This window comes from Atheta coriaria, unplaced genomic scaffold (genome assembly GCF_025399875.1).
Source record: "Atheta coriaria isolate IRGN ID8LTWV9N9 unplaced genomic scaffold, Caltech_Dcor_3.1 hic_scaffold_9_pilon, whole genome shotgun sequence".
NCBI lineage: Eukaryota > Metazoa > Arthropoda > Insecta > Coleoptera > Staphylinidae > Dalotia > Dalotia coriaria.
In genome coordinates, this window is record NW_027045451.1 from 1,904,950 (window position 1) to 1,931,352 (window position 26,403).

The 26,403-nt window shown below is 39.3% G+C and overlaps 5 protein-coding genes, 1 long non-coding RNA gene and 4 other non-coding genes across 12 annotated transcripts; 5 read left to right on the forward strand and 5 right to left on the reverse strand.

The window, feature by feature from the left end:
* Positions 1-87: 87 nt before the first annotated feature.
* On the forward strand, positions 88-8,734 carry LOC135799052 (uncharacterized). Of its 3 annotated transcripts, none has more exons than XR_010549872.1 (7): positions 88-362; positions 427-805; positions 1,197-1,239; positions 6,864-6,914; positions 7,436-7,612; positions 7,718-7,878; positions 8,230-8,734. It is a non-coding gene; the product is annotated as an uncharacterized lncRNA (long non-coding RNA). The 3 variants fall into 3 exon arrangements; XR_010549873.1 differs by lacking the exon at positions 8,230-8,734 and adding an exon at positions 8,110-8,128; XR_010549871.1 differs by lacking the exon at positions 8,230-8,734 and having other exon boundaries at positions 7,718-7,933.
* On the reverse strand, positions 1,465-2,488 carry LOC135799051 (5'-deoxynucleotidase HDDC2). Its single transcript, XM_065312062.1, has one exon. It carries the CDS (start codon positions 2,308-2,310, stop codon positions 1,699-1,701), a length of 612 nt encoding a protein of 203 aa, XP_065168134.1. The 5' UTR covers positions 2,311-2,488; the 3' UTR covers positions 1,465-1,698.
* On the reverse strand, positions 2,593-6,696 carry Nup133 (nuclear pore complex protein Nup133). Its single transcript, XM_065312047.1, is given in 9 exon segments — positions 2,593-2,797; positions 2,855-3,637; positions 3,690-3,891; positions 3,953-4,254; positions 4,257-4,677; positions 4,745-5,524; positions 5,580-6,249; positions 6,319-6,442; positions 6,681-6,696. Coding segments are annotated over 8 exon segments (3,414 nt in total). The 5' UTR covers positions 6,435-6,442; positions 6,681-6,696; the 3' UTR covers positions 2,593-2,657.
* TRNAH-GUG (transfer RNA histidin (anticodon GUG)) lies at positions 6,730-6,801 on the forward strand. Its single transcript has one exon. It is a non-coding gene; the product is annotated as a tRNA-His (tRNA).
* A 5,333-nt stretch (positions 8,735-14,067) lies between the features above and the next one.
* Positions 14,068-14,140, forward strand: TRNAA-AGC (transfer RNA alanine (anticodon AGC)). Its single transcript has one exon. It is a non-coding gene; the product is annotated as a tRNA-Ala (tRNA).
* An 88-nt stretch (positions 14,141-14,228) lies between these two features.
* FBXO11 (F-box protein 11) lies at positions 14,229-19,924 on the reverse strand. The gene is made up of 8 exons (XM_065312250.1): positions 19,788-19,924; positions 19,263-19,583; positions 18,838-19,199; positions 18,598-18,772; positions 18,318-18,542; positions 18,004-18,248; positions 16,692-17,947; positions 14,229-16,623 (listed from the first exon to the last, which is right to left on the reverse strand). The coding sequence occupies exons 1-8, from the start codon at positions 19,882-19,884 to the stop codon at positions 16,494-16,496; spliced, it is 2,811 nt and encodes a 936-aa protein (XP_065168322.1). The 5' UTR covers positions 19,885-19,924; the 3' UTR covers positions 14,229-16,493.
* A 141-nt stretch (positions 19,925-20,065) lies between these two features.
* Sras (Ras converting CAAX endopeptidase Sras) lies at positions 20,066-21,858 on the forward strand. Its single transcript, XM_065312253.1, has 5 exons — positions 20,066-20,211; positions 20,796-20,901; positions 20,968-21,106; positions 21,166-21,402; positions 21,463-21,858. The coding sequence occupies exons 1-5, from the start codon at positions 20,066-20,068 to the stop codon at positions 21,723-21,725; spliced, it is 891 nt and encodes a 296-aa protein (XP_065168325.1). The 3' UTR covers positions 21,726-21,858.
* LOC135799239 (BTB/POZ domain-containing protein KCTD3) lies at positions 21,828-26,188 on the reverse strand. The gene is made up of 12 exons (XM_065312256.1): positions 25,921-26,188; positions 25,482-25,795; positions 24,997-25,416; positions 24,854-24,935; positions 24,594-24,796; positions 24,331-24,534; positions 24,157-24,273; positions 23,771-23,791; positions 23,036-23,175; positions 22,688-22,971; positions 22,453-22,634; positions 21,828-22,189 (listed from the first exon to the last, which is right to left on the reverse strand). The coding sequence occupies exons 1-12, from the start codon at positions 25,977-25,979 to the stop codon at positions 21,993-21,995; spliced, it is 2,223 nt and encodes a 740-aa protein (XP_065168328.1). The 5' UTR covers positions 25,980-26,188; the 3' UTR covers positions 21,828-21,992.
* TRNAG-GCC (transfer RNA glycine (anticodon GCC)) lies at positions 22,350-22,420 on the reverse strand. Its single transcript has one exon. It is a non-coding gene; the product is annotated as a tRNA-Gly (tRNA).
* Positions 26,189-26,323: 135 nt separating the features above from the next.
* Positions 26,324-26,395, forward strand: TRNAE-CUC (transfer RNA glutamic acid (anticodon CUC)). Its single transcript has one exon. It is a non-coding gene; the product is annotated as a tRNA-Glu (tRNA).
* The last annotated feature ends 8 nt before the right edge of the window (positions 26,396-26,403 follow it).

Consider the following 26,403-nt stretch of genomic DNA (forward strand, 5'->3'; position numbering starts at 1 on the left):
GTTTTTAGATTTAAAATATATTCTACTGCTATTCTAGATAGATTTTTATATTATTTTCATCTCAAATTTATCTCAATTTGAATGTTTATTGTTATGATCTTATCTCATGTTGATTATAATGTCAACCTCTAAATATAAGTAAACTTCATGCGTAAATATCAATTGCATTTGATATTTTGATAGAAAATAAACAATAAGCTACAAAAATGAGCGGAAATAAAGTCGTGAAGTTCTTCCAAAAAAATGTAGTTATGATATCCGGCATTGGCATCATCATTGCAACGCATTGGGGTTGGTCTCAGCTGCAACATAATCCCAACCTAGTGCCAGAAGATAAAAGAAAGGAATTACCAATAATTATTGTACGTAAATTTGAAGTTATTATAAGGGAACTTAATTCGTTTTCAAAAACATGATTTACCCTAGGGGTTGAAACATCTATCAAATGAAGCAATGGAAATAATAAAGTCATTTTCTTCAAGTGAGACAAGTGGCAAAGCAGTTGAAAAAAAATGAATGAACAAATGCAATAGTAGCATATAGAATTTGTGACAATGTAAATACAATTAAACTATTAATTATTTGTTATGTATTAATATAGATTAGAATATTGTAAACAAATACAAGAAGTACCGGCCAATTTGAGTGGTGCAACCGGCATAACTTGTTAGTGTGGTTGCATAGGTTCTTCTGACAAACGCATATTTCAATGTCATTGCTAAACATGCAACCAGTGCGTACAACTTTCATGTTTAAATCGTGACTTCCACATCCTCTTTCTGTGATCCTTGCTGTTTTCGATTTGGTAAGCACCTTCTTCACACAGAACGACATCTCTTCGCGGCATTGCATTAATAAATCTGTTTTCATGCGCTTGTTAGTCCCGGTAAAATAAATTGAATCACATGCTGGATAGGTGTCTTGTAAACTTGACTTGCATTGAAAACATGTGAGGCCAGTTAGGTTTTTGAAATCAATGTTTAATGATCGATTGCGTCCAGCAAACTCTAAAGATGCTGATATAAAACCTAATTTCAAGAGAAATATAAGAAAACTTGTAATGTTTCTCATTTTTGATGTGAATGCTGGTCTTTGAAGGTTATTTGTCAAGTAAACAATAACAATTCAAATGCTTGGATCACACTTGCATTTAATTGGCATATTTCCGGTCATTAATCCTTTGTTTCGTATTCTAGGAAGTGACCACGACCACAGAATCTCCCACTCATCAAATTATTGGTAACTATATTCCTCTTAATTATATATTTTTAAATTACTAATGTGGAAATGGAATTTTATTTCACAATTTATTTTATCTTATGTTGAGGTAAATTTAAGAGCTTAAAAACATGAGCCAATGCTGCAAACAGTTTTGAGATTGTTTCTTTTGTACTTTATATCAGAAACACTAATATGCAAGCAAATTTGACTGCAATAATAAATAATAATCAAAAAAAAGCACAATATGAATAAAAATATTTATTATTAGAAGCTTCTGCCTGCCTTACATGATAAAGATACTTGCAATTATTAAAAGTGGTAACTACCAGAGGCTGAGATTTAAAAATTCCTTTCAACAAGTACCAATTTGTTACACTAAGTAATATCCTACCTTAAATTAAATAATTTGAAAGCTGAGCAACAGATCAACAATTAATAATTTATTATTTGTTAAATTGAACTAGTTATAGCCTCTAATCAGAACTGTGGTTGTTCACATGTGCTAGTTCCATTTGTACTTGCACCACTAAACTCCTGTCTTTGATTGAGCAGCTCTGCAACTAGTTTCCTTACGAATGGATGCTCAAACTTTCCATGAGTGCTGTCAAAGAACTCCTGTAGACTTTCTGGCGCCATATCCCTCTTCTCATACCACAATGCAGTGTAAATCATATCAAATCTATCCAAGTCTTTGACAAACTTAGCCTCATTGGTTTCCTTTGCCAGATACTCTTTATATAACGCCAGAATCTCCCCGCCGATTTCTTCACCCAGCAGCTTTGCAATATCCTCCATAGCCTGCAGCTCCTGATTGTGCTTGATATCCTCTGGCACGTTGTCCCTTGGCGTGATATCACCAACAATGCACTCTGCCAGGTCATGCACCAAGGCTAGCTGCATGCACTTATTTTTGTCGAGGCCGCTGTTTTTACCGATCAAAAATGTCATCATCGCCATGGCGTACATGTGCCCGGAGATCTGCTCATGATTCTTCACATCCATTTGATCCCATCCTTTGCGCGACGAATGTTTGAGCGTGTTGAGTAAGTTGATAAAGTTGAGCGTCTTCTTCGTGTCGAGGTCATCCATTGTTACTGATGATTACACGACACGTTATTGTGTTCTATTTTTAAGAAAAATAGCGCGTGTGGATGATGAATGTTGTTGGACGAAACACAAAGAATTTGATGAATGATTGCCGGAGCGAATGAAGCGAGTGCGTGTATGACTGAATGTGAACGTATGAAAGAAAAGGGTTATGATTTTAAATTCGATTCAAACCCTTCCATGGGCTCATAAAGGGTCACGACATCTATAAGTGGAACTAGTAATCAAAGCTAAGGTATGAATATTAATGAAAATGCAGAGTAATTCAGAGTAAAAACGCTTTCAAATTTATTTTATTATGAAAATAGTTAAATAGAAACAGACATATTCTAAATCTCCATTATATTCGAGACATGTTCATATCCAGTCCTCAGAAGGTATTCAAAACTCTTATTGTTTTGCAATTCAACAAGTTCAGGGTGATTTAATAATGAATTTAAGGGAGGCAGAAGCGATTTGGGATCAGCACCTAAACAAACACATTAATTATTAGGTATAAGTATAAATTGCAAGTCAAAATACTTACCCAAAACTAACGCCAAATCTACAATTTTAAACATAAGTTTGTTTTGCAATATCTCAATCGGGGAATCCAAGTTCTTATCGTCCCAATGATCTCTCAAAATTGCGCTCTTCCAAATATTCAACGCCAGCTTCTTTTGCAACTCTTCATCCTTGATAAAACTCAACAAATCCAAACTTTTCTTGTAATCTAATTCAGTAGCATCTTTATACTCCTCACAAGTGTATAAATGTATCAATTCCTTTGCTGGAATTACGCTCGGTTTTAAACTATCGTAGCCATACTGTTGCAGAACATAATCGGGTAGTTCCTCCTGATAAACAATCAAATCTAGTTGCATATTAATGTTCTCAATTTCTTTCTCGTTAGTTTTTGCACTTGTGAGAGCCGCCAGCTTAGCTAAACTCAACATAGTTTTTTGCCTTGTGAGCGAATCGGTTTCGTTCAACGCTAGACGCTTTAAGGTAGCTGAAGCATCTAAGAAATTTCGATCAAATGTATTCTGAATCCAAGATAACGTCGGATGTGTAGTTAAGAAACTGCGTAGATTTTGAGAGGATTGATTTGGAACGTCGTGACGATTGCAGAGATCGATAAGTTTTCCTTGTTTATTCTCCTGTAGGAACCAGTTGTAAACAAAATTAGGAAAGTCTTGATCTTTAAAACGCTCCATGTACGTGTCCAAGCGTGATTGATTGTTGGTTTTCTCACAGATAAGAATAAGTGATTCAAAATCGAGATATTTTTCAGCTAAAGTCGCTGCACCATCCCATTGCGCCTCTTCAACTGTAAAAACATTTAAGTTTATAACAATCAAAAAGTATTTATCATTACTTACTCAATGGTTGAATTAACTTCTTTCGGTCTAATGCGTACTGTTTGAACATAATATCAGCATTAGGTCCACCTTGAATGCTCTGATGATGAGATTTTCTGCCATCAAGAATTATATCAATTAGCGCAACTTGTTGTTCAAACAATGTTTTCTGAAGATCAAATTCGCTTGTTGCCTTCGCGCCGTAGTTATAAGTCAAGTATTGCTAAAACGTATAATTAAAATATTGTGTACTAACAATTTGGAGAAATCTTGTAATAACTTACGAGAGAAATCAAACTATCCATTAAACCATCCTTGCCACTTGCTGCAGTCCATGGCACAAACTCCGCTGACAGAGAACAACAAATCGGCTCATAATACTCAGCATTAGCTTGCCGATAACTTAATACTTGCTGCAAAACGTCCAAAATCACCACATTTGTGTTAAGGATCATGAGTGCCACCTCATTAGGATTCATATCTGAATGTGCAGCGGAATCACAGTTCGCCACCATCTCGATGATGACATTTTGAAACTTGTAAAGTTGAGTATAGAAAATATTTTGACTTGTTAGTCCACCCTCCTGGAAATATCCAGACCATCTACAGCTGCATCAATCGCTCGCTGGATAATATCATCCACAGGTCTTGCACGCAGTGCTAATGCTGCGACGATTTTCTCACTATTCTCCGCTAAGACGTGACCGGTTAACATAGCAGAGTTACGCAGCGTAACAGCGCCGAGCTTCTTCCAGGTTTCGGACTCTTTGAGAAACTTTACAAAAAGCGCATGAGATCTTTGTTTATCTTCGATTTGCGGCGTGATTTGCATTGCGTACGAACTGCCCAAACCAACCGGCTTGTTCACCCAGTGTGGATCGTTAGCTGGAGTGTCCGCCAATATGTCGTTACTGATTGATACAACGACTCGGTCGATGGGAGAATCAATACCGGGCTTGTAACTGTCGTCCATGGCGAAAGTTTCGCTAATAATTGCATTTCTTTCGTCCTGGAGAAACAAAGTAAGTTAAATAAATAATAGTATACATTGTTATATGTAAAATAATGTAACATACTATTTTATTATGTATGTGATACACGAATGCTGCAGAAAATTGGCTCACTGCATCCTTGTAAGCAATTTGTAACTCTTCCGGATTTATGGAATACAATGTTAAATTCCCAGCATTTGCGCCGCTCTCGAAAATAGAAGTTTCTAACGGGGTACCGGTACTCATGATGCTTGTATTAACATCGGTGTCATTAGCAGCAACAGACACCAAACCGTAATTTCTGGAGAAGAAAACCGGCGCATTGACGCAAATTGACCCGCCAAGTAGATAATCCTGCGGTGAATTAAATTCCAGACAATCGGGTTCTTCATGTGGTTTAACCACGGTGATACTACGACGATTGTGAATGTAAGAAGTATGGTTGCAAGTGATGAATCTGTATGCCAAACTTTCCAATGAATTCTCCTCGGAATAAATTCCGGTTAGTTTGAGAACATTGAAGCTGGTGAAATGCGCCGGGGTTGGTGAAGCATCGACTGTTATCAATGCGTAGTGAATTTGTGGAGAGATGTGGGTGTTGACTGCTGCAGCGAGCAAAGTGAGAGTATTGGAATCGCCTTGAATGTCGAGAATCCACGATTCGACATCGTTGATTTCACCGCCACAGGTCTCCCAGAATGTATTAAAGAAACCTTCTTTAACCGGACGAGTTAAGTCAGCGGCGTAGAGAAATTCTTCGGATTCATGATTGGATAGTTTCCATTTTTGTAGAGAATGTCCAGCGAGGACGTAAATATGCCATGATTGATTTTCTAATGCGGTAGCAAGAACTCTTACCATCCGCTGAACAATTTTAAAATTAATTTAACTTCAAACATCGTGCAAATTAATTACTTACCGTTTCTGCTGAAGTATCAGTACTAATTGGGCCAAAAATAAATGAAGACATTCTCTTACTGATCCCACCAAGCCATCCTGAAGGCATTTTCAAAGTATTGCAAGATAAAGCAGGCCTAGGAACTTCAGTCCTCTGCACCAGAACAACTGTACAAGTGGTAGTTGCCAAAATACATCCCAATCCTTCAACTGAAGTGAGACTATCACATTCTTGTCCTTGCAAGTCTATCTGTTGCTCAACTGACATGCCCTCATGAGTAACCACTGGCCAGTACCTAACTACTCCCTCAGGTGAGACAGCAATGCATGAAGGGAATGTGTTGCCACTTGAAGGAAACACAGCAACTAACTCTGCCTTGTGTGCCAAATCACTCTGTGGTAGTTGCAGTTCATAGCACTGGTTAGTCATGCCACCCCTTTTTGGTGTACCACTTTGAACCTGCAGGGGTGTAACCCTGTACTGCCATATCAGGAGGCGGCGACCACATACTAACCAGGCATATCCACACTCAGGAGATAATCTGGCTGACACTGCTGCATTTCTATCAGCAAAAGTTAGAGCTTCAGTGACAAGTACTGGCAAAGGCTGGCCAAACCTTTCAACAGTGTTTTGGGGTGTTTTCAGAATGATTTGAGCAGTAGCTGTAGAACGACCGGATAGACTTAGGCGCCTTTATGAAAAGGAAATATTTAAATTTATATTCAAAATTCAAACCGTTTTCTAGGTTATTATAACTTACGATGATTTCCTGAATGCCGGTGCAGCCAGGGTCCGTTTCGATGTTAAACTTTGTCGCGTTCGTGGTGAGAAAGGACTTTTGTTATGAAACAATGGGCTGGAGAAACTTTTATCCATGATTTTGACTGAAACTTTAACATGTAAACAAATACAGCATGTGAGTACAAATCATGCGGCGGGAATACAAATTCTAATATCTTATGTTAACATAGGCAACCAGAAATTCAGCTGAAGAATCAGCTGAACCACTGGTAAGAACAAAACATCACTTGAAAACAGTCACTAATAATGCACGTAACTAATTTTTGTGGGTATTAACTAAGTATTTAATTAAAACGTAAAGAAAAGCGTATATAAAATTACATGTTGTTTCTGTGAACAAGAATATACACACGCTGACAAGCCTTCGGTAGCCGTGATCGTCTAGTGGTTAGGACCCTACGTTGTGGCCGTAGTAACCCAGGTTCGAATCCTGGTCACGGCAATGTGCAAACATTGTCACGGTGAGGGCATTTTTTAAAACCAAATGTTTTGTTGTTGTATCAGGGTCCACAGCAGTTTAACATACCCTTGCAGAATAATAGCAGCAGTGTTAATGTGAGTATTGAAACTAATTATTAACTTTTAATCCAATTTTTGTAATGTTTCTAAATAGAAGTCACAAAATCTTTCTGTATTACAGTTTCCTGTCATAACTACTGCTAGTTGAAACATACAAAGCTAGATGGCGCCAGTCTCGCTACTTTTGAATATGTGTAATTGTTTTCGTTTTCTTCTGTTCGTGCACACGTGTACTGTTTACGCGACGACAATCAATGTGTTTATTGCGTGCAATCAAGATTACGTTTGTTTCGAACAAGCGGTAATTTTATCATTATATTCAATACTTCTAAAACCTTAATGTTTATTTAAAGATGATGATTTTATCTTATACCGCCCCAAGATAATTTTGATGAGCGTTGTTTATACTTCGTAACGTGAATTTTTTTATGTGACCCTTCGAAATATTACGGAAATATTCTTCGTGTTATCCACACGAAAGTACGACAATATTTTTTATATATTGAGCCCGAGGGAAATGTTACAGCATTTTACTAATGTTTTTTTTTTCACATCAGGTAACATTGGCTGGGAATGTGGTTCGTCACACTTGCGGGTTCACCATACTTTAATTTCACTTCTTGGAGGATGCAATAGAAAATGAAGTAGCAGATGTAGCAAGAAGTAAACAGAAATAGCTTTATATGCCTTGACATTCTGTTCCTGGAGGATTGTTGATTACCTTGTTCGAAAAGGTAAATAATTTATTTTTATTTTTTCCTAATATTGTATTTTGTTGACTTTTAATATTGAAGCAGACTGAAAATTGTCCAGTGTTGTTCTAACAATACGTTTTTTAGGTTTAAGTTTGGCATTCTCCAAAAAGATGAAAGACTGATGTGAAGCATAGAAAATGCATAAGGAGACTTAACATAGAAGAAAATGGGAGAAGGAAAATTTCATGAGGTGTCCTGACAGTCATGTGAAACCAGCTCCAAAATCCACACGTTTATTCAGTACAGTAAGTGTTTACTTTACTTTGCATAGCACAATAAGAAAGATAAATTGATGAATTACTACTTGCGCTTTTACCTATTTTATTTTTACCGTATCAAAACAACTGAGTTGAAAATGCGATGGGATGCATTGTGTTTTTACCAATCGCGAATTAATTTTCGATTCACGCGTGGCTGGTTCCGTAGACTGACATACACTTTATTTAAAATTGCAAATTGAATTTATTTTCTCCCAGGGATACGGCGATGGCCGGAATGCACTTGATTATTCGTTTTGGTATAGAGATTTACGGAAATCGTAAACTAAAAGTAAAACTTTAAACTGTTAAAGTCTACGTCCATTTCGTCTATTCTAGATCCTTCTCAATGGGGGCTTCGCAATACTGATAGTGACCGCGTGTTGCCGACGTTAGCTGTGTGCAGATCAGGGCACATTCAGTGTAATTTCGGTCACAGGGTGTACCGCGCGTGTTCATCGCGATTTATTTTGTTTCTTCAGAACATAATTAAGTACATCGATTGTTATTAAATAAAGAATAGGCGACATGAACCGGAGTCGGGCGTGATCGAGGTTTCACAAGTGCGATGGGATGAGTTGTATTTTTTGATATTCAGTTCACGCGTGTGTGGTTCCGTCGGCTGACAGTTATCTTCTCACATCTAGCAATAACTTGTATTAAAATAAGTTCCTGCAAATAGACCACGAACCATGGAGTTTACAATATGACGGTAGTATTGGAGATGTGCGTATTTTAAGGCAAGTCTTTACTGCTGCGGGATTTGATAGTCGTCAATATTTCTTTATTTAAAAAATGAATATATTGTTAAATATAATTAATAAAACACTATTTAAAATTTCAATCGCATTCACATTTCTTTGTGATATCCTCTTTATCGTTTCCAGGTTAAGCATCTTACATCATATTGCGTATGAATCTTGTGTGCGTGAAATGTGTACAACATAGCTAAGGCTTGTGTTGTTGTTTTTAAAAAGTTGAATAAAGTAGAAACATAAATAGAAGAATCAAATATTAATGATACAAACACTCGGTGGTCGAGTGGAGACGTGCACCTGCTGGCATGCTAGCGGACACGGATCGAATCTCAGGTTTAGAAGGCATTTTTCTCAAATATAAAAATATCAGATGTAATTTGGGTTGCATATATGAATTGCAACGAAATATAAGAGAAATTGAAATACAAGTGAAGGCAATAAGAGAAGTAAGAAAGTAAGTGGAGAAACGAGAACAGAGAAATAGAAGTAGGAGTAGTAGTAGTAAAGAATAAGAGAAGATAGAAGGAAGAGAACAGAGAGTAGAGTAGAGTAGAGAAGAGGAGGAGTTAGAAGAAAGAGAACAGGGGAGGATCAGATTTTTAAATTTTTTGGCACGTGTCGTTATAAGACAGTCCACGGCCCACTGCTTCGGTCCATCCACTGCTCCCGGCCCAACCTACAGCTACGATGTCTCTGCGCTTCATCCCCGAAATTATCAGGCATATCAACAATTTTTATGGTGGGGGATCACCCCCAGAGAGAGGGAACTCCTTATAAGGACAATCCTTATGAGGCCTTGTTTAAATATTTCTAAGTTTTAAGTCGCCTCAGGAGAGGTGACACTTAAAAATATTCTTACAAGTTCTGACCTGTTGCTGAAATGAAAGAAGGAGTACACAAATCATACAGGTTACCTTAACAATTTTTATAGAGGGGATCATCCCCTGAGAGAGGGAACTCTCTTAGAGACCTGTTCCTGAAATGATAGAAGGCGAACACACAAATCAAAGAAGTCAATATATCTTACTATTTCTTTATTAATAATAGAATACAAGTTTATATTTTACAAGTCAACAGAATACGTGCCGCCATATTGAAGCAGGACTTACGACCTGCATAGTCGCGCACATGCAAACAAGTACTACTTTGTAAAGTTCTACCGGGATAATCAAATTAACAAATAGCCTATTTTCTATGTGATTGAAAATGAAAACAAATATACAGGGTGTTACAAAAAGAAAATTTACAACGCAAACAAAAAACTATCACTATCACTACAAACGTCGCTCCTTTTCTCTAAACGATCGGGGAAACTAATATACAGGGTGTTTCAGAAAGAAAATTCAAAGCGCAAAATGGAAAATCCTAAAAACAACAGATGAAGCAAAATTTTCACGGACACAAAAGAAAACTAATATACAGGGTGTACCAGAAAGAAAATCCCAAGTTCAAAACAATGAACATTCAAAACTCACAAATAAAGACAATCTTCTACGTGCTGTTAGGAAAACTAATATACAGGGTTTTACAAAAGCAAAATTTTCGAAACTACAAAGATAATCAATATTCACATCATGACACGGGAAATTTATATGGAAACAACATTATTTTAATATAAATTAAAATATTTCACCCGGAAATGATCGGGAAATTAAGCAAAAAGGTGCTAGAAAAAAAAAACAATTACATTTTAATATATTGTGAATATATATTTATTCATTATTTAAACCGACGGGTAAAGCATCATCATAAATTGATAGAATATCCGGTGGAAAACATCTAAATCAACAGACGGCAAGCGACGGCGCGTGGCATTACTGTCTTTAAATACGATAAAAATAACTAGGTAATTCTTGGTAAATATTAAGATATACGGAGACTACAAAAACGAAGAACTATTCACCGTACAAGATTTTATTACGTCAACAAGAGACTTCTTAATTCAATGATGCTAACAAGTGCAATTCGATTAAAAACATTCACGTGTTCAACGAAAGGATGACCGAACCGACGGTCGACGGCAAACTGAGCGCGATCGACCACATGAATATTGTCATTTTAATAATCTACCGATTATTTTTAAAACCGTCATGGTAATAATTAAATCATGCATGTTATTTTCGGAAACGGGACTAATAATTCTGATAGGAATGAAACACGTGTTTGTAATTTGCAAGATAATACAAGCAAAATTAATATCCCTCAAATGGAATAATCAATTTAAGTTACACCTCCTTAAGTTTCCGTGAAAAAATTTATTACACACGTACCTTTGCATTGATGAGGAAATTCTATATCCTGTAATATATTCTACCAACTAAAAACTCGCGTAGGGATTGACAAACACTTATTTCTTAGTTAAGAAGACTCTAACTGCGACAAATCATTGAACGAAACAGCCGCACATGCCCGTCCCGAATATTTTGATGATGGCCGAAAGAATACACGTCGATTAATCCAATTAAAACCTCAAAACGCGTGCGGATTAGAGGGACTCGACGGCGGACCACGCGGTGTAACGACTGCCGTGTGAGCTGCGCGTTGCCAGGTACAAGGCAGGTACGTCGCGATAATACGCGTCAATCGAACAAAAAAGTTGTTTATAACAAACGTAGTGGTAAACCCGTAGTTGAGAAGACCAAACTAAAATTTCACAATGTTGAAATAACCGACATACACGAGTACAAGTGTACGAGTACGAGTACCCAAGTGCGTATACACACAACTATCATTATAACTCGCGTTACGGAATTTTCTCGCAATAAATTTCGGTACAGGGAAATAAGGAATTAAATTCCGCATCTGGGAAAATTATTCTAAACTAAGTTTGAGACCGCGTTCGCGAGTTATAACCAGAAAACTACAATTCCTAGCGCAACGAGTACTACGGCGCACATACACAACTTTCAATATAACTAGCTTTATGGAATTTTCACGCAATAAATTTCGATATAGGAGGATACCGAATTAAATTCTGCATCAGAAAAAATTATTTCGAACTTATTGTGACATCGCGTTCGCGTTTTACACTAAAAAAACTACAATTCTTAGCGCAACGAGTACTACGGCGCACACACACAACTTTCAATATAACTCGTGTTATGGATTTTTCTCGCAATAAATTTCAATACAAGGGAATACAAAATTAAAAATAACTATTTCATTGTAAATATTAAGATATATTGAGACTGCAATAAATAAAACTATTCACAGTTAAAGATTTTATTTTATCAACAAATTATTAATTTAATGATGCAATTCGATGAAAATTGTTTACGTGATCCTCGAAAACATGACCAAACCGACGGCCGACGGCAAAGCAAGTGTGGTCGACCACATGAACCTTGTCATTTTAATAATCCTCAGTTAATTTTAAAAACTGTGCTTGTAATAATTAAATGAAGCATATTATTTTCGGAAACGCGACTAAGAAGAATTCTGATAAAAATGCCACCACGTGTTTGTAATCTACAAAATTAATATTTCTCAAATTGAATAATCAATTTACGTTAAATCGCCTTAACTTTTCGCGAATAATTTTAATTATCCACCTACCTGTGCATTGATGAGGAGATTTTCTATCCGGTAATAATTCTATCAACTGAAAACTCACGCAGGGATTAACGGACACTTATTTCTCACTTTAACCACCATAAATCATTAACACACATGTCCATTGCAAATATTTTGCCGATGGTCAAAAGAATACAAGATAATTAATCCAATTAAAACCTCAAAACGCGTGGCGATTAGAGAGACACGCTCGCGGACCACGCGGTGAAACAACTGCCGTGTGCGTTGCGCGTAGTCGGGTACAAGGCAGGTATGCAGCGATATCACGCGCCCGTCGTTGTATATACACAAACGTACTGATAAACACGTAGTTGAGAAGACAAAACTAAAAATTCACAATGTTGAAATACACATACACGAAATTTACTTTTACTTTCAATATTTCTCGGCATACGAAAATAATTTATTATTGCTTTGGGATGTAATAAGATTGAGCCTTCGTAAAAGTTTACTGTATACCTTACTTAATTAAATAATTGGTGTTCACAACACTGCGCTTAATTTAAATATTCACTGTAAATAAAGTATTAAAATCGGAAAAATAATAACTTATCTCTTGTGCGAAATGGCGTGATCGCACACGGACACGGTGTGCACTCACTACCACCGACAAGTAGTATTTAACGCGAAAACGTGCATCGTAGTGCCATCTAATCGACTATCTAGTAACGGCAAGTGTAAATTCAAAACACATTTTATCAAATCCTACAACACGAGCCACTTCTACCGCTGCCCTTGTACGGTGCCCTAAATACGAGTCACTTCTACCGCTACCTTCGTACGGTGCCCTGAACACGAGTCACTTCTACCGCGGCCCTTGTACGGTGCCCTGAATACGTGTCCTTTTTTAAACTAAAATTGCAAGAGACCAACGGATCAAAGAATATGAAAGATTGGAAAATTCTATTCTTTGGGTCCTAAAGAGTTAAATTTTTTTTATTTTAGTCAAAAGGTAAGAAATAAGAATTGTATTCTTATATTCGCTTCGCTTGAAGTGACAGCACATGCCATGCAATTTTAAGCACATTTATGAATATAACAATTTATAAAACACTACGAAAATATGATAATAAAGAAAAACAAACGGCCGAAATGGAATCAATCCATGCGGTTGAGAATATTATTTAATTTACTTACTGGTTAGTATTGTAAAACTTCCATGGTAAACGGCATCCGTCGGCACCCCGCTCACGAACTAATACACAATATTTGCATTTCGCGAATATCTATTAAGCGATACATCATTAGCGAGACACAATAAGCAAAAATAATCACTAAGAACACCCAAAGTAATACGCGTTACCGAATTAAATCCTAAGAAAGGAGAGTCACGACGACCGCGTGCGAATCATCCGTCGAATACGGTGAAACTAATTTTTATTCCTGCAGCGTGAGCAAACGATACACGCAATGCCATCACACGGTCGCGTATATAGTACAAAACTATACACTACTATCGTACGCGAATCACCTGACAATAAGAGATAAGAACAAACCGGTCGAATTCCAGTGCGGAATTAAAATAGCGCAAACGGTATCGAAATAATGCGCAATTTCCACAGTAAATTTACGAAAATGACAATATTTGCACACTTTTGACCCACCGCTTATAAAAACACTTGCGCAATTTACGTTTGTAAGCAGCATTGAAATGTAAAACCTTATATACTTATGTTTTATGTATTATATTTTATGTATAATTGTGTCGACTGTGTCAACCTACCGAGGCTTAGTTAACACACATATTGTTTGTAAAGCGTACTTTACACCAAATGTTACTTCTGTTGTATTGTGCGTTCTTGCTGTTGTAGGTTTTGTGCATATAAGAAATAGCTGAAACTCAACAGGGGGCGTAGCTCAGATGGTAGAGCGCTCGCTTAGCATGCGAGAGGTACCGGGATCGATACCCGGCGCCTCCACAATGGTTTTAGAAATTTTTAAATTTTAGAATATAATAAAAACACATTCTAATGTAGTCCACGAAAATAAACTTAATAATGCAATTACTGAAATATTTAGCCATATATTTTATATATAATGTACACAGTACAATACGGTGCTAGCTAACTATTAAACGACACTCGTCAGAATTGATCTACAAGGCTGACATTTACCTCGCCTCGCTCACCTCAACTCGTCATATTGCAATAATAATTTCTCATCAAATTTTCAAGTATTACGTGTTCCCCCTCAGCTTTTCGCCTCTTTACATGTCCGCTTGCATTTCACGTGTATTTATAATAGGTCCATACAAGACGTCGCCTAAGATTAAGAGCCTTAACTTTAGAATTAGTATTATGCATTATTTATAATATAATCGCGTAGTTAATTAATTTCATTAATTAATAGAAAAGGACAATATTTTACAAACATTTGATATACATCGTTATAGTTAATTGTATGTAGTAGACTATTCATCAGTCGCAATATTGATCATTTTTATTAAATTATGTTATTTCTTTTCCAACACACTCATCCTACGATTTGCAAACGTCTTTTTTTCTACCGTCGCCTCTATTTCAAAAATAGTCACATCATTTAAATAAAATCAGCAGGCGCCAATAATGATCATCTTAATTTGCTTCACTTCTTGTGTCAAAGGCAATCATACATGTGTGTGTGTGCGGTATGTGTGTGTCGATTCTAAATTAAAGACGAAATTCTTTGCAGTTGCGGCTTGAGGCCGTCACGTGCATCTTCGAGGCAAGACTATTGCTTTATTACAGTACAACAATAAAGACACGCTCGGTCAGTCGCATTCCGTTGAATCATGAAGAAGAAAATTACACAATACAAAACAGGTTTATATAATGCTGCTTCCGCACTTGATGATGCGTGTATCGTATGTATGTATAATATAGTTTAGGCAATTTGAGTGTATATGGCACCTGTTTCATTTGATAATTACATATTTCTATACACACGTCTATCGATAAGATTTTTGTCTGCATTTGTTTTGTATGATGAAGCATTTCTGAGTGCATTTGGTTCGGTGTCTTATTGTTACCACTCGTGTATCAGGGGTGTTCCGACATTTTATTATTTAACTATGTACAAAATGCAACAACACGCATAAATATTTTTGTTTGTGGTTTTAGTTTTCCTCCCGCCCTCTAAGCAATAAATTTGTTTTGTCTTCACTTAAACAATACTGATTTATCAATACAGTTCCATACTCTATCAATTGTTTTATCAAAAAGAGAAGAAGAAACACGTTCTAACTTACTCACATAAGAACTATCACACTCTGTAAAGTTAAATTGTTCGCGCGATTTCCATTTTCTGCTGACAATTGCGTCTGGCTTTCGACCATTCTCACTCGCAACAAAATAGAGATACGAAATAAAAATAAATAGCAAAGTACACTAAAGTAAACACTATCGAGTAATTATGCAACAATCAAAAACGTTAGTGCCATGTAAGAAAAGAAAACGTTAGTGCCATCATCACTCTCTCTTTTTCACTCCTGCTTGTAACGAATTGTTGTATTCTAACATAGAAATAAATATCACCAGCAATTGGTCTGATGTTGGGAGTGTGTGGAATGAAGATAAATCGTCGACACAGCACAAGTACGCCAATAGTTATCGCATTAAAAAGATAATAATTAATGTCTATGTATAAAAAATTAAAGCTGTTGTAAAGTGCACGATTACATCCAACTTAGTTTCATTGCCGTCTTCAGCTGCTTGTTTGTGATCGCATCAACAAATAAAATAACAATCAATTTTTCGTGTCTGACACAAAACAATAATTCGATTTCTGAAAATAGAAAACATAAGTCGTTATCAGCAGCTAGCAACATAAAACATAATCGCGCACGAATTTTGTAGTAGTGGAAGCCATTGCGTTGATGATTGTCAGTAGAGAACATCTTTATACGTCTACGAATCGCAGCGGTTCGTAAATTTCTCTTTTCCTCTCGCGTCTTGTCATCCTCTCGTGTGTATGCAGCTTTTACATACGCAAATCAGTCGGTGAAATATATTGCTAAGCGATAACTTAATTATAAACAACAACAATCAACGAATCCAGTGGTGCTTCTCCGCGAGCGTCCCGTCACAAAATACACACAAAGTCACAACACGAAATTATAAAAAATGAACATCCTTTTTTTAAAACTACGATTGCGAGTTGTTCCTCTTCTGGCACACAAACCACTCTCAAATATTGCAAAATACTGCACAAACTAAAACGTCTCGTTGACATCCATATCGTTCTTCTACATAATTGAACACAATGTGTTGTGTTGCTATTTTGATTGATCGGTCACTAATTCACCATGAGCGTATGAGATTCCATCGGCGCCGCCGAATCGTACAGCGTGTCCGTGTCCTGAGTGGGTTCGCCTTGCAGCTGACACTGATTCGTTAGCGTGCCTGCACCACAATCACAGAAAAATCTGCAATAGAAATAAAAAAATTATACGTATGCACAAATGAAATACGCATGCAGGTTTGTTAATTATACCTATCATGTCTGATGAACTCAACGTCATGCCCCGCATGGCAAGTTTTGATACAGTTGACGCAGATCGCATTGCGGTCCGTCGTGTTGCAGGTCTGACATCGATAAAAGTCGTGCATTGGAAAGGACGTATAACTTGAGATTTTGTACAAACACTGGCCGTTTGCCACGGCCTTCTCGACGGCGTCCTGATTGTTGAAGATCTTGTTGCCGCGCACGATTGGCTGCACGCCACTAGCCAAACACAAACCACCGAACCGATTGTTAAAGATTTGATTAAACTCTAAGGTTGCAGTGGCGTTGTTGGTGATCTCCACGCCGGCCGCCAGCCCGTCGAATATTCGATTCCGCCGCAGTATAGGGTGGCTCTGCGTCGAAATGAGCACACCGGCCTGAGCATTTCGAAATATATCGTTCTCCTCCAGTATTCCTTTACCGCCATTAAAAATGCAAATGCCGCCGTCTCGACCGTCGAATATTTTATTGCGCTTTAAAGTCGGATTTGAATCGGTTTTAATCCATACGCCCGCCATCGCATTGTCAAAAATCTCATTCTGTTCCAGCAAACCCAACCCGCCGTTGTACACCAGCACGCCGCCATTCTGCCCGCCCCAGATTTTATTACCGCGAATAACCGGATTGCTTCCGGTGCGAATTTGCACGCCCGAATACAAATGATTAAATATATCGTTGTCTTCCAGTTTGCCGTGTCCGTTGTCATAGAAATAGACACCGACCTGCTTGCCGGAGTGGATACGATTACGGCGCAGCACCGGCGTGCTACCCGTTGTGATCCACACACCCGCTAGTGTGTTCGCATACACTTCGTTCTCTTCAATCAGACCCTGGCCCTTTTCATGAACATAGATGCCACCATGTTGACCGTGGTGGATCTTATTATGGCGCACGATCGGATCACTGTTAGTCCGGATTTGTATACCCGCGAGTGCATTGCCGTAAATGTTATTGTGCTCAATCAGACCGCGCCCTTCGCCGAAGATGTACACGCCGCCCTGGTGACCGTTGTAGATCTCGTTGCGGCGAATCGTGGGGTTGCTGTTGGAGGTGATCCACACGCCGGCGAAGTTGTTCGAGTGGATCTTGTTGTCGATGAACTGGCCGAGCCCATTTTCGTGCACATAGATGCCGCCTGTCTGGCCGTGGTGGATCTCGCAGTGAACGACGGTAGGGTTGGCGCCGGCTTTCACCTCAAAACCGGCGATACGGTTATTGTGAATATCATTCGCCTCAAAATACCCCTGGAAAATTCGCTCATAATAAATATTTCTCTCTTGAAATCCTCGTATTTTCTTACCAATCCATTGTCGAATGTGAAAATACCCACGTCCCTGCCGTGGTGGATGTGATTCCGACGCATGATCGGATTCGCATAATTCTTTACCCAGATGCCCGCCAGGGCATTCCGGCTGATTTCGTTATCCTCGTAGGTGCCCTGCGCGTAGTCGGTTACGTATAAACCCACGTTTTCACAATCGGATATGTCACAATGTCTAATGACTGGATTCGCACTCACGCCGCTCACACAAACAGCCGCACCGACTGCAAAGATTGATCATCACAGTAAGCAACAGAATTCATAAAAAAAACAAAAACAAAACCACAACTCACCGACAGACGTGCTTCGAATTATACAATGATCCACCGTCGGACTGCAATTCTCGCCTACCTCCAAGCAATAGTGCTTGTGATGGGGCACCGTCGAGGTCACATCGGGCGAAAACTTCAGTGTCAAATGACCGGCGTACGCCTGTTTCGCGCCCTCAACGAACATCACGGTCGATTCTGATTCGCGCTCTAGTATTACCGACTCTGCCACATTACCAGGAGCGGCACCTTAAAATATAAAACCAGTTATAACAAGTCAAACATTTCAATAAATACAACATACCTATCAGTGAAATGTCTGAATCTATAACTAAAAATTCGCCGCGATAAGTCCCAGCGTGTAGGAAGATGAGCGCCCCTTGACTGGAAGCTTCACCTGTGTGACTACTGGCACATGAACCACCCGATCCGGTTGTACTATTACTTCCACTACGTTCATCTGCATAATCTAATGCACCCTAAAAGCGTAATGTTTTGATAGTTAAAATCATGCGAACTGTAGTAGAGAAAACCCACAACTTACTTGTACTGTATTAAAATAACACAAGTTACGTCCTTTAAACGTGAGATCCTGATAGCCAGGTCTGACGTGAATGCCGCGATACAGCTGCCTAAACGACTCTTTCCACGGATTCGCCAGATCTGACTCCTCGGGACTAACAAACTCAAAGCGGCACGGCGCCGGATTAAAAAGCGGAAGGTCGTACTCGTACACGCTCTGATACAGCCGCTTCCAGATCTCCGTGTCGTTGGCGATCATTTGAAAGCGTTTGCAGACTTGACTAACTCTGCACAGGTCCAACTCCAGCAAGTAGTTAAAAATAGTGAGCAATACTTCGTCGGGAAGTTCGTATTGTAAGTAGTGTGCAGCTGTGGGGGCGCAATCTACAAACAAAATTAATGATTGTAGGTTTGAATCAATAGGTTATATGAAAGATGTGTACATACTTTCATAGGAGGTTGAACACGTCCGCCGAGGCCGTTTCCTGGCTGGTAACATCGCCGACGCGTAGCAAACTTGTGCGGGTGCCGTCGGCGTGGCGGGCGATGTCGGCGAGCCGGCGGTGGCTGCGCTGGTGCTCGGACCGCCCTCATGATGCGAGGGTGATTTGCGGCGGAGGTCGTAGGGCGAGTGGTGGGCGGGCACGGTGCTGCTGGTGCTGGTGCTGGGCGCGACAGCCGACGACGGCCCGCTGCCGCCAGGCGCAAGCGGCGCTGGAATGTTCTGGTTTAGGATCGGAATCGGGCAGGAGGGCTCGCACGGTTCAGCTGTAAATCAGACACAAACATCAGATAATCATAAGATAACTGTACAGCCAGCAAGCGTCGAAATTCGTGGGGCCCCCGGAATAGCATTCACAATATGCGGCCAGCGGGTGATCGTATATATGCTGTATACATCTGTGTGTGTTTGCGTTTGAGTGTGTGTATTGTAATGTAGTGTGTTAAATTCCAGCTCTTTGCTCCACTTACCGGAGGTCGTCCTCGACGGCGTCGGTATCCGGTTGGCGCCTTTCCTCCGGGATCGTCGCACGCACGACCGGGAGGCCGTGAACGAGGCGCTCGGCATGTTGAGAACGGCGCTGCAGCCCAATGAATTCCGCTCCGAAACAAAGAAGACACACTAAGCACTGCTGTCGGCCATTTTCACACTGAACGCCAGCGCACACAGACACAGACTGTGGAACAATTGTGCGGCCCGGCCAATCGACGCGCCCGTCAGCCGCTCACGTGACCGTCAAAATGTCAGAATGGAAGAAGAGCCGCAGCCGCAGCAGCAGGCCGTCCTGACTGGAATGAATGCGATTTCGGTGTGCGTTATTTCCATTTCGGCATGCCTGCTGCATTCGATCACGTACGTCGCCAGTCTGTACATATGGAACTACCCGCACGACAGGTAAATCTCTTTGCATTTGCTGCAAATTTCGTTGCTAATCTTGCGCGCACCGCCGCGCCGCGACACGGGCTGACTTAACCAATAATCCCAGCGGCCAGCACTGGCATTCACCCACGAAACTTGTCCAAAACAAAAGACGACGGCTGTGTATGCATTTGTGTGTGTGTGTGAGAGCGCGCGGGTGTGTGGCGACTGGGCGCGATTAGTTGGTGTTTGTGCGTGCGCCTACTACTGCACACAAACTGAACCAACCGAACGGTACTCCCTCTTGCTCCACTTCTCCACGTCTCCGCTGCATACTCAACCGGGTTTCTGATACCGCGTCACCGCGTTATGGTAATTTGTAATTATATTTGGAATAATCCCCAACTTTGATTATTCAAAATATCAACCGCCATTTTGAAATTAAAATGGCCGCTGAACATTTTGCATTGTCGATTTTTTGACCGTGAGAAAACGTTAAACCGGGCCGACCAGTTTAATTATTTATCTGCCAGCCCTACCTTCGAAATTCTACATATGAAAGCCGATGCATTAACATATTATCTATGAATGAAGCGCCGCTAACGATTTTTGCGTTTCAGGAATCACCCCAACAGCATAATAAAGCGCTTTATAAGCGTGTTCATTATGTTGTTCATCTCTCCAGTATTTTTATACGTGGCTTTGGATAAAGCCATTTTAAAAGAGGTATCCACACTCTCGTTGATTCAGTATCAATCGCCATCAATTAATGTAATGGTGTTTCAATTGCAGAAAACATTTTTAGAAATATTGGGCCTTCGCTTAGACGGTCTACTGCAAGCATTTACGATGCCTTTATTTTTAACAATGATCCTGTTTCTTGGCCCACTTTACATGCAAATGTTAAACGGGCTTTTTAAAGTCTACACAGGTAGATATACGAAATGTTCAGCGTACGTACGAATCGATTCGATCCGCCATTAATTACAGAACCCATGCATTGGATCAACAATCTAAAAGATTTGACGTGGATCCGTGCACACATTGTGGCACCGCTCTCCGAAGAATTCAGCTTTCGATCATGCATGCTACCACTGCTCCTGCAGTGTTTCCGTCCGTTGGCGGCGGTTATCGTCTGTCCGATTTTCTTCGGTGCTGCACACTTCCACCACGTGTTGGAGAATATCAAAATGGGCGTTCCGTGGAAACGCGCAGTATTAGTTTCGTGTAAGTTTCATTCCTGCTTGAATAAAGAATATATAAAATAATGTGCATGTATGATTGCAGTGTTTCAATGTAGTTATACGACATTGTTTGGTGCGTACTCCGCGTATTTGTTCTATCGGACTGGGCACCTGGCGGCGACGTTTATCACACACGCATTCTGCAATCACATGGGTGTGCCGGACATCGGAGAATTAATGCAGTACCAATCGAAGCAGAAGGCGTGCGTGACGATCGTCTTCATCATCGGCTTCGTTTCCTGGTGTTATCTCCTCAATCCACTCACCGAACCCAAGTGGTACAAGAACGAAATCTATTTCAAATGATGACAATGAATGCTCTCATCTGTCTTCGATTAACAAGACTGGAATGTTACATTAATTACCTCACATACAACCACACACGTTGTTGATCATTTTTAACGCAAATATAATACGAACGTGTCTTTTTATAACTAAATCCTTTACAAATTACTGTAGCCAGTGAGCAATTATTTATAACAAGTACATGAGAGCCTCTACATATGCTTGGCAAGAAAGTAGCACCGAAATGTTTATACGTCAACGAGAGAAAGCAATCAACATATTCGAATATCAATTGGAACTAGACGATTTGTCGCTGTCCTGGTTCAACTGGTTGAGGAATGCGACATTGCTCGACTTGAGGCGCACGGCGGCGGCGAGTGAGGGCGATGGCGACATGCACGGTGTCGAACACAGGCTGTTGCTCAGATCACATTGGTCCACCAGACGCAATAATTCCTCTGGTGATGGACCTCCATTCGTCATTTCTACAAGCATAACAATTCAATTAAAATATCAAAATTTACGTAATATTATAACTGCGGAATTAAATTTGGTTGTTTGGTGGCGCTAAGGGACATTACTAACATTTGTCAATCGACATTTACTATTCGTAGATCCAAGTAACAAGAAATTGTTTAAAACGTTTGCATCGGCCGGGAATCGAACCCGGGCCGCCCGCGTGGCAGGCGAGCATTCTACCACTGAACCACCGATGCTCACATAAGACAAAGTATTAAATAATTTTTACCTGTATCAGTCTTATAAGATGGATCTAATGCCGTGGTTAGATCCCACATTTGAATTGAGCCGTTCGAGTGACCAGTGAAGATGAATCTTCGCGGTCGTGAGCCCATCCGGCTGGATCCTTCGCATTCATGCACGAAGAATGCGCTTACAGTGCTTCCATCCACTGCCTTTATAACACAAACCCTGGAAAATATATTTCTTAAGCAAATACACCGAATTAATACATAATAATTTACCTTTTTCCATTACTAGCCAATCTGACATATAATTGATCATTGTCTGGAACAACCTTCTGTACGAAAACCTGCTCATCGTCCTGTTCACCAAAGGGACCACAGTCATTAGCGGTCGAATAACTAATACACGGTTCAACTGATTCAAGCGAAACAATTTTAAAAGAAGCCTCTGGAGTGGATCCTGGTTGTGTGGAAATCATCCCTCGGAAACGTGTTACACGCCAACTGCGCACATGGTTGTATTCACAACACACTGAGACTAAATATTTCTCAGATAATGTAACCTATGACAAAAATTAATTTTAAAAACAAATTGGTATTGAAAAACTTTGATTTTATTCGTGTTACCTTTGTGACAGGACTTTGATGAACTGTAAACGTCTGGAATAATTGTGGGCCATGTCCAACCGTCTCCGGATGTTGTACGATGACACGCACTGATCCCGATTTAGTACCATACGCAATCTCGATCCAATTCCCGCATAAATCTAAGAGGGAACAAAAAAAGATTACTTCATGCCCGGAAATGATCACAAGTTGAAGTTCTACTAAATTAATACAGTGCCAAGTATACAAACAGCATGATGAGTACAACAGTACAAGTACAGACAGACACAGCAACAGATAATTCTAAGTACAAGACAAGACAAAAAGAACAAAAAATAATAGAATACTGCCAAGTTTAACTAATAGTAGTCAGTCAACCATCGATAAAATCCATCGAATTTCGACCAAAAAAAAAGCAAGAATCTCACTATTGATTAATAATTAATGACAAATTGGTAATGGTTGATTGTCCTTGTGTTGGCATACCAGCACAGAACCAATTTTGTGTGTGCAACAACTACGCAAATCCTTCACCGCAATGATTTCGAAACGTCCTCCATTGAATTCGTTATAGATTACAAAAACAAACAAAAATAAACTAAAAAAAAAAGGACGAGAAATAAACAAATACTACTGGCATCGTATGTCGCAACTTGAAACATGCCTGCGTTGTCGCTCATCAAAATATGATCAATTGTAATAATAATAATTAAGCGTTTTAATAAAATAAAATAATTGTGTTTGTATAAGTCATACCTTCGCGGCCCCTCTCCGAAGCTGGCATGAAACACAAGGCTTTTAGTTTTTACGAAGAAATCAAAACTCACTGGCTATAAGGTGGAATACGGAACCATGGAGCGGATGATATACACACACTACTTCCAGAAAATCGGTAGCCAACAAACAATCGTCAATATTTCAATTATAACGTGATTAAATGGCTACTTACTTTCTGGAATGTTGTATAGTAAAATTAATAAAAAAATAAATAGATACAGATACACCGATTGAGCTGAGGTTGTGTGCGCAATAATTGGAAAGTCCTCGGAAAGTATTTGATGATGACATTGCGTGATATACAACATCAAATCGTTTAATAGCATTTTCGATAAAATTTAATGCAGTATTTGTTGATAACTTACTTGTCTTTGGTGTTAGGTAGACGGAGATTGCTGTCACTGGATCGTTGTTCGGGTCCTTGTATAATTCGGTGACAAGAAGATCGTTGTCCTTCATACGTAGTGGAAACTTTTGCATATCTAAACAATAAATGCATTTTATTAGTGCTGCATAAATAAAAATTGTCTTAAACTTACCAATATAATAAATACAACCATTGTTACAACCCAAAAGTAAAAAAGAGCCTGCTGTATCAAACGAAGCGATGGGGACGACATCTTGCGTTTGCCAGTGCTGAGTCATCGCATGCCAAACGCCGAGTTTACCAGATGAAGACAAAGCCACCAGTTGACTACCGATGAAAAATAAATACTCGACGCGCACTTGCAAATTAAAAGTACCTAAACAGAAAAATCTAAAGTTAAGTTCCTTCACATATTGATGTTAAACTTTTACTGACCAATATTAGTCCTAACGCCATCTTCTGAAATTCCCCATAACCTAACTTGACTGCCGTATGAAATCGCCACCATTTTGGTTGCTTCACCAGCACTTCCACTGCCCATTTTTGCATTAATTGCGATGCGTTCAATGCAATGCTCTATGTAAGGACTCGTAAAAACAAGTTGCCAACCACTTGAATCCTTCAGACTAAAAATTACACTTTTATATAAATAAATTAGTTATGCTCGATGCGGGATATATTTACCGATAACAGACGAAAAATGTGCATAGGCAACCACAAACCAATTGTGATGTGCTTTTATGATTTGCACGCGTAAAGGATCAGCCCAACCGGAATCTAAATCATTCAAAAATGTTTAAATCTAGTAAATCTGTGTGTATTTTTATTAATTACTTACTTGTTGTACTAAAAATAAGCCCCAAATCATTCCGAAATAATTTATTAAGATCTGCAGACGAATTACGCGCATGTCGCAGATCCAAAGACGCAGCCCTAGAATGACCAGGTCCAGGTGGACCCCTCGCTGCTAAACCTCGCAGATCCTGCGAGCTACGACTACAACTACCCGATATCCCTCGCAATTCCAGCGAAGGATTTCGTGTGTGGCCTGTGGGACGCGTTTGTAAAAAGTTCCCATTGAGTACTTGTGGTGTAACCAATGGTGCAGCAATAGGTGGACATTGCAAACCACTTACACCAGCTGTGTTTTCATTGACTGCCTCATTAACAACAACTGTATCATTTGCAGTTCTATTAGGTTTATGCACAGCTGTTGTTTCAATTGATGTGGTTGGTGCCAAGTCATTCACAGGAATTACTAAACAGATTAAAACACAATGGTGAGCATGGAATTTAAGATATTTGATTGTAATAGGTATTTACTTGGTGGTGGCAGTGAACCACAAAACAGTACATCACCACAACCAGAATGTGTCATCTCCTCGCAAAGATTCAGCCTCTTCACCAATGGTGCAATGCCATAATATTCAGCCTCATGCTTCAAAGTCCTCAGGTCAATATTCTTCAGCGATATCTCTCTGGTTCGTAAATAATTTAAAATAGACGAGAAGATTGTAGGGTCGCGGTCGATAAATATAGCGCCTTTTTCGTCTCGTAAACTCGATATGCGACCGCTGAGTAGTGATGTAAAAAATGTGTCTGGAATCCATGTCAATGTTTGTCTCGACGTGGAAAAGCTACACATTTGCAAATAAATATAAAAATCAGAGGTAACATTTGTAAATACAAGTATAGCTAGCATAATATTTATTATTATTGTTAGTGTAGTGTACGTTATTGATTTATAATCTGGATCGCTTACTTTTTTCCACCGACATTTAAATGCAGGATGTCTCCGGAGTATACGGGATGGAATGCCATTGTTGTGCACTAATTACGCGCAAGCGATCAGTTTTTACGTACACGGTGCTATTTTACTATCATTTTGTTGCACCGATGCTTCGTTTACACCGTATTTATTTAGAAACTCACACAACACAAACAAATTGATTTAGGAGGTGACAGGTCAAGGTTCTTGTTCTTGCTTGACAGTTAGAAAGTTACTGAAGCAAGTGCTGTGCATTACTACTGTGTATAGTGGCCGTACTATCAGAGCAAAGAAATCGTAGAAGTGGTAGCGCAATAGTACAGTAGTAAATATGAAGAGGGTGTTAGTTGAAAAGTGCAGTATACTTTTATAATTTACAGAAGCTAGGTAGATATAATCCGGTATTGTCTAGTGGCTAGGATACCTGGCTCTCACCCAGGAGGCTCGGGTTCGATTCCCGGTACCGGAAAACATCTG